This window comes from Oryx dammah, unplaced genomic scaffold (genome assembly GCF_014754425.2).
Source record: "Oryx dammah isolate SB20612 unplaced genomic scaffold, SCBI_Odam_1.1 HiC_scaffold_27, whole genome shotgun sequence".
In the NCBI taxonomy this organism is placed as follows: Eukaryota; Metazoa; Chordata; class Mammalia; order Artiodactyla; family Bovidae; genus Oryx; species Oryx dammah.
Window position 1 is genome coordinate 36,464,079 of NW_024070211.1, and position 17,271 is coordinate 36,481,349.

A 17,271-nucleotide genomic window follows, 5' to 3' on the forward strand; every position below is an offset into this window, starting at 1 on the left:
CGTTTACCAAGGATGGTTATTTTATCATGTACCCTGAAATTGTTCTCTCCCTAGTTATCCTTCTGGCCTAGTTTAGTTGAAGATTCAGACATTCATGCATATAGGAGCTGGTGACTATCATAAACAAATAAAGACTGAATTCTTGAAAATGATAGTGAGTAGTAGGATCCTAGCAAACTGGGGACCAAATGTCCTTAAAGAGCATAGCCAGTAACCAACTAAAGAAGATATATGAAACTCATTCAGTGTCGGCATACAAAAATGGGATAGCTCATGGGTGGTCAGTTTACAACCTTTGTTTTACACTCTTCTCACTTTTCCCCTGTAATGTGGCAGTGACTCCTGACTTTAGCTATAGTTGTGTGTAATCCAGCCTCTATACTGGCACCAGGTGGTATTTTTTAGGCTCCAATGATAATTATGTCACTCTCCTCTTAAAAAAAAAAAAAGTAGGCATCACCACATTGAATGCTGCATAAAATGCAAAGGTCAAATTCTCTATCATGATTTATAAAGGGTCTTTCTTGGATCTAGCCTCTTACTCTATTTTCAGTCTCATCACCCACCATATGCATAATACTTCAGAAATACAAAGTTATGTAACTTTGATTCTCCTGTGCTTGTTCTTACTGCAATTTTCTCCCTACCTTGTCCAACTGGTGGACAACCATCCTTAAAGCTTTACTTAGGCCATAGTACCTCTCTGAAGCCTCCCTGCTCATGCACACTTGCTAGACTATACAACAGATGGTCTTCAAAATACAGCTCTCCTTAGGTGCCTTCCACACATCACTGATCTGGTCAAGTTTTTACTCCATATCTGCCCACTTTATTGATTAGCTTCTATCCTCTAATGCACAAAACCTCTCTGACTCTCTTTTGTCTTTCTGGTGTCTGGCAGAGTACTTGGCATATAGTATGTGTTCTGTCATTGTGTGTGGATCTGAATATCAACTTCTTGCCAACATGCTTTCCATATTCTGTTATGAAGATGGTAAGGAAAAGAATGATGAATGTTTTTGTGAACACTTCATACAGGGACAAAATTATCAAACAGACTTTATCTCCAAGGCAATGACTGTTTTTATTAATCTTTTAAAGCATTCGGGGGTTTTATGTTTTCATGGTCACTTTATTCTAGAAATCTCCAAGTTGGCATGATCAAGGAGAGGGCACTGTTTAGGAAAGAGGACAAAGCTCCCATAAATCCCAGTTGTGGATTGATTTCAGAAAATGCTAATACATATGATGTCACCCAACTGCTGACTGATTGGACCATATCAGGCAGTATCTGCACTGGTTGTGTTTAATGGGCATTTATATAGTGCTTGGCTCATGATGCTGCTTGAAGCAATATTCTCTTTCCACTACACTGAGTATACGGAGTATACGGTTCATAATTTTTTGACCTCTCTGATTTATATGTCTGTTTACCACAGCTTTTGTTTGATACCAGAAACCATTAATCCTTCAAAGTCCTGCAGTTGTAATGTTAACTGCCAGCAGCATTGATTTGCAATTGGCATGAGAGTGTGCTTCAACCATTTTATAACACTTCTAATTTGTTCTTACCACAGAAATCCTCAAATATAGAATTTTCCCTTACTCTTCAACAAAAATATGCTCACTCAAACAAAAGATGAGCACTCTAATATAGACCTTTGAGTTCATTTCCTTAGTTTTGCTTCAGCCTTTTAGTTAGGCTAGTGTTTCATGACTCTTGGTTTCCCTATTGATGAAATACAATGAACAACTATTGTTTCTGGATTATTTTTTACTTGTCTATAATCTAATATACATGCTATGTATACGTATAACACATGTGTATGCATATGTATGAGCTTCCATGGTGGCTCAGTGGTAAAGAACATGTCTGCCAATGCAGAAAATGTGGGTTCAATATGACTGAGTCAGGAAGATTCCTGAAGAAAGAAATGGCATCCTGTTCCAGTATTCTTGCCTGGGAAATCCCATGGACAGAGGAAGCTGGCAAGCTATACTCCATGGCGTCTCAAAACACTCAGACATGATTTAACAACTAAACAATAACAAACAGTACACGTATGTACATATACATATGTGTGTGTGTGTATTGGGGGAAAATCCAGTTATATCTCTTGTTGGCAATCAGCAATACACTTTATTTTTAATTACATATATGTTTTATGAAGAAAACATTAAAGGCTAATTTGAAGGTCTTTATAAATGAGGTACTTTCACTTGTGAGTTCTCACAGTAACTACGAATGTCATCAAAACCAATTTTTAAATTATAAGCTTTTAATTGGGGGCAGGAGGAGAAGGGGATGACAGAGGATGAGATGGCTGGATGGCATCACTGACTGGATGGACGTGAGTCTGAGTGAACTCCGGGAGTTGGTGATGGACAGGGAGGCCTGGCGTGCTGTGATTCATGGGGTTGCAAAGACTTGGACACGACTGAGCAACTGAACTGAACTGAATGCCCCTAGGGTATATTTCATTTTTTGCATAATTAATAAGAATAAGGGCTTCCCAAGTGGCACTAGTGGTAAAGAACCTACCTGCCAATGCAGGAGACACAAGAGATGTGGGTTTGATGCCTGGGTCAGGAAGATTCCCCTGGAAAAGGGTATGGCAACCGATTCCAGTATTCTTGCCTGGAAAATCTCACGGACAGAGGAGCCTGGTGGGTTACAGTCCATAGGGTCATAGAGAGTTGGACATGACTGAAGCAACTTAGCATGCACACAATAAGAATAATATAATTCTCAGCCTTGATAGAATCTATAATGGTGATTTTGCCTCCATTAAACCTTTATATGAAATACCTTTGAAAAGTATGGATAGCTGAATTTTTTGGAGTGGGTGTATGGGGGAAGATGACATGAAACAAGATATTGAGAAGAAACCAAAAATATATGGGTCAGTCCAAATACATGTTCAGTTCAGTTCAGTTGCTCCGTTGTATCTGACACTTTGCAGCCCCATGAATCGCAGCACGCCAGGCTTCCCTGTCCATCACCAACTCCCGGAGTTCACTCAAACTCATGTCCATCGAGTCCGTGATGTCATCCAGCCATCTTATCTTGTGTTGTCCCCTTCTCCTCCTGACCCCAATCCCTCCCAGCATCAGGGTATTTTCCAATGAGTCAAGGTGGCCAAAGTATTGGAGTTTCAGCTTTAGCATCAGTCCTTCAAATGAACACCCAGGATTGGTCTCTTTTAGAATGGACTGGTTGGATCTCCTTGCAGTCCGAGGGACTCTCAAGAGTCTTCTCCAACACCACAATTCAAAAGCATCAATTCTTCGGTGCTCAGCTTTCTTCACAGTCCAACTCTCACATCCATACATGACCACTGGAAAAACCATATCCTTCTGGACAGACCTTTGTTGGCAAAGTAATGTCTCTGCTTTTGAATATGCTATCTAGGTTGGTCATAACTTTCCTTCTAAGAAGTAAGTGTCTTTTAATTTCATGGCTGCATTCACCATCTGCAGTGATTTTGGAGCCCCAAAAAACAAATTCTGACACTGTTTCCACTGTTTCCCCATCTATTTCCCATGAAGTGATGGGACCGGATGCCATGATCTTCGTTTTCTGAATGTTGAGCTTTAAGCCAACTTTTTCACTCTCCTGTTTTACTTTCATCAAGAGGCTTTTGAATTCCTCTTCACTTTCTGCCATAACGGTGGTGTCATCTGCATATCTGAGGTTATTGATATTTCTTCCGGCAGTCTTGATTCCAGCTTGTGCTTCTTCTAGCCCAGCGTTTCTCATGATGTACTCTGCATAGAAGTTAAATAAGCAGGATGACAATATACAGCCTTAACATACTCCTTTTCCTATTTGGAACCAGTCTGTTCCATGTCCAGTTCTAACTGTTGCTTGCTGACTTGCATATAGGTTTCTCAAGAGGCAGGTCATGTGGTCTGGTATTCCCATCTCTTTCCATTAGCCAGTCTATTAGGACACTTTCATTCTCACTAATGAAAGTGTTTGCAAAAGAGTATAAAGTACCTGGGGGAAAAAAATGATCTAACAATGAGCTCATGTGCAGGTAATCCATTCTGCTTTTATAAGGCTTTTGGGAATAAAAGCCAAAGCTATTTGTGGTTTGCTTTTTAACATCTGCCTTTTCCCTAATTTTGGAAATATTATCAAATTTTTACATCACTTAGAGAAATCAAGCACTTACACCTGAAAGCTAGGAAACTCCTTTTTTTGACAATGGAAAACCCTAGGCATTAACTGCTTCTTTGGGAAATTTGGTGTTTTTCAGGGAATGATGTACCTGGAAGAAAGACGGCTTGTTCATCGGGACTTGGCAGCCCGTAATGTCTTAGTGAAATCTCCAAACCATGTGAAAATCACGGATTTTGGACTAGCCAGACTCTTGGAAGGAGATGAAAAAGAGTATAATGCTGATGGAGGAAAGGTGAATATCTTTTTGAGAGCAATATTACTTGAAAATATACTGTAATATCCTTGTATCTCCTTATATGTTATAGAAAGAAGCCAACAAACCTGAGACTTAAGAGATTATAAAATCTTAGTTCTACTGTTTGCCTTCTCTCCTACCCAGAGTAATATATATATATATATATATATATATATACACACACACACACACACACACACACACATACATACACACACACACACACATATACACAACCATATATATATATGGACTTCCCTGGTGGCTCAGACGGTAAAGCGTCTGTCTACAAAGCAGGAGACCTGGGTTCGAGCCCTGGTTTGGGAAGATCCCCTGGAGAAGGAAACGGCAATCCACTCCAGTACTATTGCCTGGAAAATCCCACGGACAGAGGAGCCTGGCAGGCTGCAGTCTATGGGGTTGCAAAGAGTCGGACACAACTGAGCAACTTCACTTCACTTCATATATACATATAGTTGTATACATGTACATACACATATATACACATATATATTAATAGAATATTTAAAATATATATATAGTGTGTATTACCAACTTCCATTTCTCAAAAGTAGCTAAAATATGATGAGTGTCTGGATCCAAGTGGTCTTTTTTTTCTTCCTTCTATTCTACTCTTCTTTTTTTTAATTTTTACTTTATTTTACTTTACAATACTGTATTGGTTTTGCCATACATTGACATGAATCTACCACGGGTGTATACGAGCTCCCACCAAGTGGTCTTTATGTCCGTTCTAATGGGGAGTGGGTAGCTCCCAAGAAACTCTAAAGATTATATTTTAATCCAGGGCAATATAAATTGTTTCATTGATCCTACTAATTTAAGACTATCACAAAGAGATCAAAGAAGTACTGCTCTCTCATAGACTAGAGAGAAGTCTTGCTACTACCAAGAATCATAAATATTGGAAAGTTGAACATTCTATTTAACTTCTGATTCTCCTGTAGCAAAAGCAATAGATTGCTCTTATCTGGCTCTGTTTTTTTTGTTTGTTTGTTTTCATTGTAGCATATGATTTATCAGTTTATTTATTGGATTGACCAAAAAGTTCATTTTGCTTTAAGTAAAAATTAAAGACACATTTTTCATTTTCACTAAGACTTTTATTGAACAAAGTATTCACTATTCAGGACTTCCCTGGTGGCCAGTGTTAAAGAATCAGCCTGCAATGCAGGAGACTCAGGTTTGATCTCTGGGTTGGGAAGATGCCTTGGAGAAGGAAATGGTAACCCACTTCAGTATTCTTACATGCGAAATTCCATGGACAGGGGAGCCTGGCGAGCTACAGTCCATGAGTTCCCAAGAGTCGGTCATGACTTAACAACTAAACAGCAACAGTAACAAAAATTCACTAAGTGAAAGAACTTTTTGGTCAACCCAGTATTCTCTGACTCCCTCCACTAGAATGTCAACCATTCTACCCGAGGGAACAGTGCCACCGCCTCTTCTAACCTTTCTGACTCTCCACCCACAGGCCCTGCCTGGCAGCTGTCTTTCTGCCTCTCATTCACCATATGGGGTCTCAATCCATGCCTTCGTTCCAGTTCTTATCTTTCTTCATTAACCCGCAGTTTAGCTTGTTATTCTTGGCTAACTATTGAGGATACCTCCTCTTCATGTGGAGGCTCCTCTAGCTTGGCCTGGATAAACTTACATCAGAAGAGATCAAATAAAATAAGCAAATGCAGCCTTAACCTATAAGTGCATGCTAACAAAGACAAGTTATTAAGGTGTCAGGAAAATATGTTTATTATTTGCCTTTACTCATCCTGTGTCATCCAGATGCATATTATAATTATTTTACAGTGACAGGCCTCCAAATGCTAAACATTGATTTTTATACTAAAAGCTTATAAATAAAACTATATATATTCAAATCTTATCACAAACACAAAGCAAAACACAGCATGTATATTTTTAAAATCTTCAGTTTTGTAGCCTTCTCTGGCTTTTCCTTGATTTTATTAGTCTATTTTGCCTATTTACTACAAATTGCAGCCATTTGAGACCACAGCTTTGAAATTCACTACAAGATTGCACAGAAGTAAAAGTCTATAAATCACATGACTTCACTTGTCTTGAGAACATACAGCTGTAAGATTTGTCTAAAGCAAGATTCATTAGAGCTTTAAATGCCTAGTAACCATTAAGTCTTTATCAAGCCACCTGTGATTTAAACTTACTTCTTTAACAGTGTCTGTAGTCCATAAAGTCAGCCAACTCCTTGCCCATAGGGAAATTACTTTCAATGTGTCTTCTGTTCCCTTTCACTGAATACCATGATTCTATCACTGAGTTACCTTGGTGTCACCTTGGTGAGCAGCCAACCTCATGATTTCAAAGGCCTATTTAGTTTTAAGCTTTCAGCTGTGAGGTAGAAGTGTTTATCTTTATTCCATAGAATCTAATTATATTCCCAGCTCTATAACACTGCCCTTCGTAGTTGAAACTTGTTCTGCTGACCCATCAGCAGCAGGGTATGTGAGCTGAGTCGCTTTTCTTACAGTGATGATGGATTTGTACTGATCCTCTCATATTCTTTTATATAATTCCTATTTTGAAAATGATACATATTTTCAGTACTGGCTACCCAAGTCGAGGCAGATCATTTGTGGCTGGGGAACAAAGGAAGGCTAACTTTGGAATTCGTTATTTTAGGTGTTTTAGTGACCAAATTATCTGAGAGGAGAGGGAGAGAACAGGTGTAGAAAGAGTTCATTTTATCAGTGGCCTGAAATTTGAGGGTGGAAAGGGTTCCTGAAAATGTGGGGAATCTTATTTGGGGAAAAACAATACAGTATGATCACATTATTAGAAATATATGTATTAGATGTTTTAGAATTGATATTGTGAGTCATAATATTAACTAGTAACTTAATCACTGAATAGTAAGTTTAGAAAGTGATACTTATTATTTCCCTTTTTACTGTTTATAAACCTTCAAAAATTTATAAAACTTTCAAATTTCAGGCCACTGATAAAATGAACTCTTTCTACACCTGTTCTCTCCCTCTCCTCTCAGATAATTTGGTCACTAAAACACCTAAAATAACGAATTCCAAAGTTAGCCTTCCTTTGTTCCCCAGCCACGAATGATCTCCCTCGACTTGGGTAGCCAGTATTGAAAATATGTACCATTTTCAAAATAGGAATTATATAAAAGAAAATGAAAGGATCAATACAAATCCATCATCACTGTAAGAAAAGCGACTCAGCTCACATACCCTGCTGCTGATGGGTCAGCAGAACAAGTTTCAACTACGAAGGGCAGTGTTATAGAGGTTTTAAAAATAAATATTTTTAATTAATTCTTTTTAAGATTAGATTTGATTTCCTCCCTGTTTTGAAAAATAACACATTTCTATTTTTCTATGCATACAAGAGAGGCGAATCCAGAGACTCATATTGAGGAAATATAGAAATGACTTTTTATATGACTTACACTTCTTATTTTTCTGTAGATGCCAATTAAATGGATGGCTCTGGAGTGTATACATTATAGGAAATTCACCCATCAGAGCGACGTTTGGAGCTATGGTAAATAATTCTTCTTTGTGTTATAAGGCTTTTAAAGCAAAAATAAACATTTTAGGTTTCTCGGTTCTCTAAAATGTAATATATTAATGTCTTAGTTGAGTTGTCTATCATAACCTTTGCTTTGGTAGCAACTTGTCTAATCATTTTGATGAACAAAACAAAACAAAAAGCAGCAGTTTTAGGTTAGGGACATTTTCATAGACTCCTATGGCCTTCATTTTCAACAGATCTTTGAAAACATAATTTCAAATGTTTTTTATAAATGTTTTCTAAATGTTTTAATAAATGTTTTTTAAAAAGCATTTTCTTATTGAAATCTAGGTATATAGTAAGAAAATAGAGATTATTGTTAGAACAAATACCAATTATTGAAAGCAGAAGGATGAGAGCAATAAATGTGAGGGGAGAGATAGATAAGAGAGATGATTTATAATTATACCTTTAATTGTAATTTATGAACTACTTTTGGAGTAAATAGATATATAAGAAAATTAATAAATGAATGGGAACAGTGATTTTAAATTTTAGAACATTTATTTATTTGCATCTAACAGTTTTTGAGATGAGCTTCTTAGTGCCTGTCTGGCTATTTACAAACTTAAGTCCACTAATACTAAGTATTAGTGAGAATAAATCAACACCTTTTCTAAGTTTACATAAACTGTATAAAACTAGCACTTCTAACAAGTAAAAAGTGCAGTGCTTCTTTAAATGAAAATATGTTGGTGAGTCTTGAAAGCATGAAGCAATTTATTTTACTCAAATTTAAGCTTAGGCTTTATTTTTTGAAAGAAGATTAAACAACCTGTATTTTTTTAATCTAAAAACAGTATAAATTATCTTTAAAATATAAGATATTTCTATGGGGTAGTTTTGTTTCCACACCTGTAAACCATATGAGGTGTTAAAATCTTCATGAAGACCTCATGTAGTCTGCTCAGCTTAGAAGCAGAGTGTTGTGTGTTTGAGATTAGGGAAGTACAGGGGAACCCTTGACAAAACTTAATTAAGCTGAAAGGACTAAATTAAAAACAGATATATATCATTAATATAAATCATATACACTTAAGTATGAGATAGAAGTATACATAATATGAGATACATTAGCATGTACATATGCATTTATATATGATATGGTATAGATTAGCATATATATGGAGAAGGCAATGGCACCCCACTCCAGTACTCTTGCCTAGAAAATCCCATGGACGGAGGAGCCTGGTAGGCTGCAATCCATGGGGTCGCTAAGAGTCAGGCAGGACTGAGCGACTTCACTTTCACTTTTCACTTTCATGCATTGGGGAAGGAAATGGCAACCCACTCCAGTGTTCTTGGCCTGGAGAATCCCAGGGACGGGGAGCCTAATGGGCTGCCGTCTATGGGGTTGCACAGAGTCGGACATGACTGAAGCGACTTAGCAGCAGCAGCAGCAGCAGCATATATATTACATGATAAAGTAGATTTACACATAAGATAGATTTCAGTTCAGTTCAATTCAGTTGCTCAGTCGTGTCCGACTTTTTGCAACCCCATGAATTACAGCATGCCAGGCCTCCCTGTCCATTACCATCTCCCAGAGTTCACTCAGACTCACATCCATCGAGTCAGTGATGCCATCCAGCCATCTCATCCTCTGTCGGCCCCTTCTCCTCCTGCCCCCAATCCCTCCTAGCATCAAAGTCTTTTCCAATGAGTCAACTCTTCACATGAGGTGGCCAAAGTACTGGAGTTTCAGCTTTAGCATCATTCCTTCCAAAGAAATCCCAGGGCTGATCTCCTTCAGAATGGACTGGTTGGATCTCCTTGCAGTCCAAGGGACTGTCAAGCGTCTTCTCCAACACCACAGTTCAAAAGCATCAACTCTTCGGCACTCAGCTTTCTTCATAGTCCAACTCTCACATCCATATATGACCACTGGAAAAACCATAGCCTTGACTAGACGGACCTTTGTAGGCAAAGTAATGTCTCTGTTTTTCAATATGCTATCTAGGTTGGTCATAACTTTTCTTCCCAGGAATAAGCGTCTTTTAATTTCATGGCTGCAATCACCATCTGCAGTGATTTTATCAGATAGATTTTTTTCTTTTCTTTCCCTTTTTTGTTCCTACTTATGTTTCCCTGAAATAAATGTTACAATCTACAATTTTAAATGATTTCTAGAATAAGTAAATGCATATATACATTAAAGAAAATATTGGCAGGGCAATCACATTTTTAATAATAAAATGTATCTTTTGAAGAAAATCCTGTTTTAAAATCATACTATTATTCTTCATGTTGTGTTGCAATATCTCAGAATCTGATGGATGGACAGATAGATGGATGGATAGATAGATAAAGTGAACTCTGTTTTGAAACATAGCCCAGGTCATCAACCCATATCTATAAGGCATTTTAAGATTTTTATTATATATCACAGTTGGTTGCAAAAGTCATAAAAGTCTAAGAAAGATTCATAGTCTTGTTTACAGTGAATCTACATGGAACATTGCCACTGGGTGCATCTTTACTTTTATAAAAATAAATATGCATTGAATATGTTTTCTATCTTCAAATGATAGAATTGTAAGTTTTGAAGATGTTTCTGATTTAGTTTTCTTGCTCTTCTACATGCAGCCATCTCTGTTTAACCCTATCTTGTCATCAACTCTGCAAAGATATAATTGGAATATTATTGGTAGAAGTGGGGGTTTTGATTTTTCTATTTCAACTTTTATATTAATGTTTCTGTTTATTGTATTTTCTATTATTTTTATTTGTAGTTGCCTTGTATCTTACTCATAGAAGTCCTGATAGAGATGTGAAAGTACCTATTCTTTTATAATTACAAATATGTTAATAAAATGTTATCATTAAATACATATTCTATAAATATGACAATATGAATAGACAGTAATATACTTCTTACTTTATTTCAGCCCTCGTCATGAACACTGACTTTTAGTCATCAGTTCTATGAATCATTTTCAGTATGCAAAATCAAGTAGTGTTTTATAAGGCTGAAACAGTTAAATTGCATAACTAATTTACATATTTATACTATATTTAAGATCCATAAGATATAAACATTAACCAAAAAATCAGATAATCTTTAATGATACTATTATGATGAATAATTTGAAGTTTACATATATTTTTATATTTTAAGCTTTGCAGTTTTATCAGTCAATGATAACTGTTATAAGCCAAAAATGACTTCAGCTTGAATAAATAATTCATTACAAATGGCAGCAGGAAAAAATAACCATCATTAATGAATTTTGTATTGAAAGATACTTGTATATGCATCAGTTAAAATTCACTTGCTAATACTATTGTATTAGCAGATACAATTTCTGAACTAATAACCTTTACCCTTAAGAAAACTATAACTATTAAATTTGCTAATTATTATATTATAAAGAGGAGCTCTGTGTATGTTACTGTTTGTATCAGTATCATTATTCTTACTAAAGTTAGCTACTTTCAAGCTAGTATTTAGAGTATTTGCTTTCACCAAGGAAAGCAATGTTCTAGTGATTCAAGGTGCTGTTATTATCTAAGAAATAGACTATTACTGATTTCTTTCAATTTGGAGATGATCACTTTACATGCATTTTGTTTTGCATATGGATCATTCTTCAATTAGTCTCTCATATGTGCTAAAGAAATGAATCTGTTTTATTCCACTTGTTCTCTTCACATTAGTTAAAAAGAAAGGCACAATTATTCATTGTAACCTAAACATTCTAGAACCCTAGCTTGACCTTTAGGACTTTTAATAGCAAAAATGTTAATCTCAAAATTAATCAATATCAGATTTTATCTAATCATACTTGTTTGGTATCAGTATACATGTATATAGTAAATAAATTGTTTTACAGGCTCTAATGTGATGAAACTTAAACTGGGTCAACAAACATTAGTATAATGTAGTAGAAATGGGGAACAGATTCTGTCTTCTGATATCCTCTTTGAACTGTCTCTACTACCCATTAAAATTTTCAGGACAATGCTAAAAAATTAAATTCCCCACAGAGATTTTAACATTGGGCTCCTCATATGGTCATAGGATTCTGAAAAGCCCTTCGTTAGACTATTTCTAATTACCCTCTGAAAAGAATTCTTTTGCCATTGACATGTTGCTGGTTTGCTCATAGGATATTGCTGATGTGCTTATGTGAGAATTTGATCTCTAATTTAGGAGTCACTATATGGGAACTGATGACCTTTGGAGGAAAACCTTATGATGGAATTCCAACCAGAGAAATTCCTGATTTATTAGAGAAAGGAGAACGTTTGCCTCAGCCTCCCATCTGCACTATTGATGTTTACATGGTCATGGTCAAATGTAAGACTGCTAATCAATCTTCACAATTTTTTCTGTGTATTGAAAAATATAAAATTTTAAAGATCATTGTGAAAGGAGAATATAAACAGCTGTGTTTGTTGCAATTTTTTTTTAATGTGAAGCAGTATCATGCTTTCATACTATGAAGTCAACATTATATGATTCTTACACTTCTTATTTATTTCACTTTGATTCTTATCACTTCTATACAATCAACTTGTTTCTCACAAAGGGATGTAATTAATCACAATAATGTTAATAATCTTTAAAGGAAAAAAAGCAGACTAAAGAAATGATCTACACATAAAGAAAAAGAAGCTTGAAGCTAATCATTTTAAAAGATGAATTAAATGGAAATGAGTTTACCAGTCTCAGTCAACAGGAAATTAGCAAGGCAGAGTGGGAAGTAGAAGGGCATGAATCTATATTGAACTAAAAAGATTGTGAATATTTACTTTTTTCAATTAAATCATTTGTTTACATCTAACTCTCTTATTTTTCTTTCTCCCTTCTGTGTCTCAGACACATATGTGTTATAAATGTGTTTTGCAAGCCTAGGCTCTTAATTTAAATAGAATTAGGGAAGTCTCTGGAGTTTCTGAATTAATTTAAATGAGATTAGCATTCAGCAATCTTTCTTGTGTAATCTGGGGTTTTCCCCTTTTGATTTACACAGGTTTAGCAAAGAAACAAACGGTGAAGGTGAATAAGCATCTTATTAATAAGAGACTTTGGACCCAGGTCTACTCAGATTTATATTCATGACATGTGTGATACATTCTGACAGTGAGGGAAGAAATAAAAAATGTGCTTTCAGTTTGGGTCAGCATGCCCTTTTCTCTAAGCGTAGTTCTATTTACTCAATATTTAGTTAGAAAGAAACTGATACTTCACTGAGAATTTAACCTTTTTTGTTCCCATAGAGTTCCAGAAACACTGATTTTCGTATTAACATCTTGGTATAAAAAACATTTTTTTAATGGTTGCATATAAAATATAGAGCATTTGAGCTTAGTTAGGAGAGAAAAAAATCAAATAATATTAATGGCAGCCAAAGACTTTCCATAACAAGAATAAAGATTGAATTACCAGAAACAGAGAAACAAGTTTTATAACTTTATTAGGTCATACATTGTTTGGTAGTCACCTATGGAAGAGAGTGTGCAAACACATGCATGACATACCTTGATCCCATAACTAGAGTGAGATGATTTAGATAGTTCATTTAGAAGCTCCAATAAAATAAAGAAAACTCAGGGATATATTTTTGCCAAATAAGGACTTTTACCTCGCTTTTAGAAGTTTTAGTATCTAAGAAAAGGGTCATTTGGCAGTAAAATGAAGGAAAGCTTGGTACTTTTATTCTTGTCATTTCATCAGTTAAATAGAGCCTGGGGAGATAAGACCAACTTTATGTAGACTCCCAGCTAAATAATAATACATACCTTGAAAATTGCTGATAGTGTTTTTATGCTGGAAAGGCTAATACTCAGATAAACGAACAGCTATTGCTCAACAAACATTGCCAATCACTTTGTATTAGTTGTTTTTCCCACCAGGAAAAAAAAATAGCATAAGAAAGTTGCTTTTGATTCTTTTCTTCACTTTTATGCCAGTGTATCACATTGAAATCAAAGTTTTTAATCCATGTCACTCCTGATATAAACTGATAAATTATATTCTAATCTCACCTTCTATACACATCAAAGAAAAGTTTTTTAAAAAAATTCTCTTTACACATAATGAGAAAAGATCTGAGATTTCTTAAGTTCCTATGGTTAGCCTAGGTTATATTTTCTATGATGAAAAAATTAATTTTAAATTATATCAACAAGATAAGCTTATGTTATTCCTTGTTACATGTAGTTATGAATATCAGTAAACTGTGAGACTCTCACCTATTGAATTGTTTCTTTCATTAGTTTTCTTTTTCAGGTCATTTTTATTAAAATAGTATTTTTCAAATTTAACCGATATTTTTGTAAATTTTACATCCCACTTCTTCCTCATTATGGATATAGTGACTTTTATTGCTTATGAATTTCTAGGTTGGATGATTGATGCTGACAGTAGACCTAAATTTAAGGAACTGGCTGCTGAATTTTCAAGGATGGCTCGAGACCCTCAAAGATATCTAGTTATCCAGGTTTGTACCTTTGACTTAGGTTTTTGAGAAGATCACAATGGAAAGCTCACTACAAAATAGTAATAATATCTGATCTTTCGAACTGTGGATATCACCACTCACAAACATTAACTAAGCAGAACATAATGTGAAATGACTTTTGCTTGTCAGAACCACTTCTAAGCATTTTCCCTTAGCACTTAAGTGTCTAGGCTATTGATCTGTCAGATAATTATGATTATTCATGTGCATAAAAAGGCCTTTATCCTCAGACAAGCCTTGAAGTACTCTACTAGTTACATTCATTGTTATAATTATCTCCTCTTGAAAAAAAAAGAAAATAAATTTTCATTTTCATTGTGTCCATATTTGAAGGCAGTGAATTAGAAGTTTAAATATATTGACATTTCATTTCCTAGAAAAATATTATAAAATATTTTTATTTAAAAAATAATATCTCAGGTTATTATAACCAAACAAGAACTCAGATTTAGATGAATATATATAGATAAAATAATAGACCAAAAGAACATTTTATAGGTAACACTATAAAAAATGGATTTGATCATTTAAATTTGCAGTAAATTTTGTTGTGAATATTTTGCCTAAACCATAAACAAATAGTCTGGATAACACTGAGTTAAGATTTCTCAATAAAACAGGGTACTGTTTATCTTCATATCAATAGTCTGTCATGAAGATAAAAGTCACGTTTTAGGAGACAATGATTTCTATCTAACTTTTTCCCAAATTAACTCTGATTTTAAAAAATGTATACAAAAATATCATATAACTTAAATTTTTAAATTCTATTTAAGAAATAGTTGAGGTAAGAGAGTAACAATTGTTTTGGTGTTTCTCCCATTCCCATTTATGTTCTTTTCCATGCTTGCTGTGATTTTGAATGATATTACTTTCATAATGTTATGCTGTAGAACAAATCATGGATACTTTGTGTCCTAATAGCGTTGCACCATCAACCAACAAATATAATAAAGATGGATAAGTTCATTGCTCTTTCTTTATTATTTACTCTTAAAGTCACAGTTCAAACACCATCTTGGCAATGAAACCTACCATTATTCTCAAATCTAAAATGGATTATACCTCTCTAAAAATAGCCATAGCATTCTGCTTTATTCATCTTAAATGAGCATTTATCAGATTTTTTTTTTGTATTTAATTTATTTATCTTTCCCTGTCATATCTATATATGTTATAGGCTTCTATATGGCAGGTAATTGTGCTAAACATTTTTTAATGAGTGCATGAATTTGCAATGATTTTGATATTATATAAATTTGCTGCAAACTTCACATATTTAACATGAAGGAAAGAATCATTTTTGTGTGTGTATCTGATGGGCAATTTTTCAGGGTGATGATCGTATGAAGCTTCCCAGTCCAAATGACAGCAAGTTCTTTCAGAATCTCTTGGATGAAGAAGATTTAGAAGATATGATGGATGCTGAGGAATACCTGGTACCTCAAGCTTTCAACATCCCTCCTCCAATCTATACTTCCAGATCAAGAATTGACTCAAATAGGGTAAGAAGTAATTACATACCACTTCTCATATTATTTCTGAGAAACAAAATCATGGAAATACTAAATACTAAAATTACCAAATAAATAATATAGCTCAAATCAGTGTGATTTCTAAATTAAAAGCAAGTTTCGTCAACAAAAGATATGCCAAACTTGCCACATATAGTTAATTTTGGAAGGCAAGCATGGGCAATACAACGTGCACTCTAAAATACCTTCAAGATTTCAAAAGCAGAAATTTTTTTTAGTCTTAAATTTAGTGAAAACAAATTTCAATTTTTGAAAATCTATCACCAATTCAAACTAATAAATCTGTATGTGTTTATAAATAAATGAAAATTCTTCCCAAGATAGACTCTCTCCTTTTTTCTTAATAAGATAACATGACTTATTGGTCAAGAGACAATACAAGTACAGCTCTTTATTTAGCAGACATTAAATATTTTCTGAGGTCGAAGTAGAAACAGAGCACTGTGCAATCCTTTGGACTAAATCAATCATCTTGGTAGGGCTTCTGAATCATTTCTAAGATGCAGATTGTTTTGAAAGAAGCATCTGAACGGAATTTCCATTTCATGTTAAATATTAAGTCCACTCTATGTGAATAGCGTTTTTTCTCTGAAAACTATGTCCATGCATTCATTCATTTATTTTTTGAAATTTGTTCATCACTCCTTCAACATTTATTGAATACCTCTGCATTACTAGACAATTGAAATTCAAAAAGTTTGACATAATTACTACTTTCAAGATGTACCAACTTTGACAAAAGAGTCACAAAGATATAGAGACAGAATGCAACATGATTGTGTTATGATCAAGTGTTCATTGGCTGTTATGGAGCATAGAGAAGCTGTGATAAGTTTCTTCAATTGAAAAGACACACACATGATGCTTACTTTTTTTCTAGAAAACAATTATTTTCTTTTGATCTCCTCCTCCCTCTAAGAATATTGTCATAGCTTGTGGAACAAGCAGCATCCTATTTGTCTTGACCATAAGCATAAACCCATTCCAGTATTCTTGCCTGGGAAATCCCATGGACAGATGAGACTGGAGGGCCACAGTCCATGGGGATGCGAGAGTTGGACACAACTTAGTAACCAAACCCCCACCACAGTAAGCATAAAAAACTTTCAACTTGCTGCTCATTCTCCAAAACAAAGTCATTTACTTTATTTCAAACTGATAGCAGTAATAAACCTCATGCTTACTGTATGTCAACACATACATGTTTACTCTTAATCCTTACAACAATCCCATGAGGTTCTAATATCATTATCTCTGTCT

General features: G+C 34.7%; 1 protein-coding gene across 1 annotated transcript in view; it reads left to right on the forward strand.

The window, feature by feature from the left end:
• LOC120854102 (receptor tyrosine-protein kinase erbB-4) overlaps window positions 1-16,747 on the forward strand; it is a 1,232,614-nt gene extending 1,215,867 nt beyond the window's left edge. The window contains exons 21-26 of the mRNA XM_040227918.1: window positions 4,263-4,418; window positions 7,904-7,979; window positions 12,163-12,309; window positions 14,358-14,455; window positions 15,811-15,981; window positions 16,733-16,747. Coding sequence (XP_040083852.1) covers window positions 4,263-4,418; window positions 7,904-7,979; window positions 12,163-12,309; window positions 14,358-14,455; window positions 15,811-15,981; window positions 16,733-16,747 — 663 coding nt within the window. The remainder of the gene's footprint in view (window positions 1-4,262; window positions 4,419-7,903; window positions 7,980-12,162; window positions 12,310-14,357; window positions 14,456-15,810; window positions 15,982-16,732) is intronic.
• The last annotated feature ends 524 nt before the right edge of the window (window positions 16,748-17,271 follow it).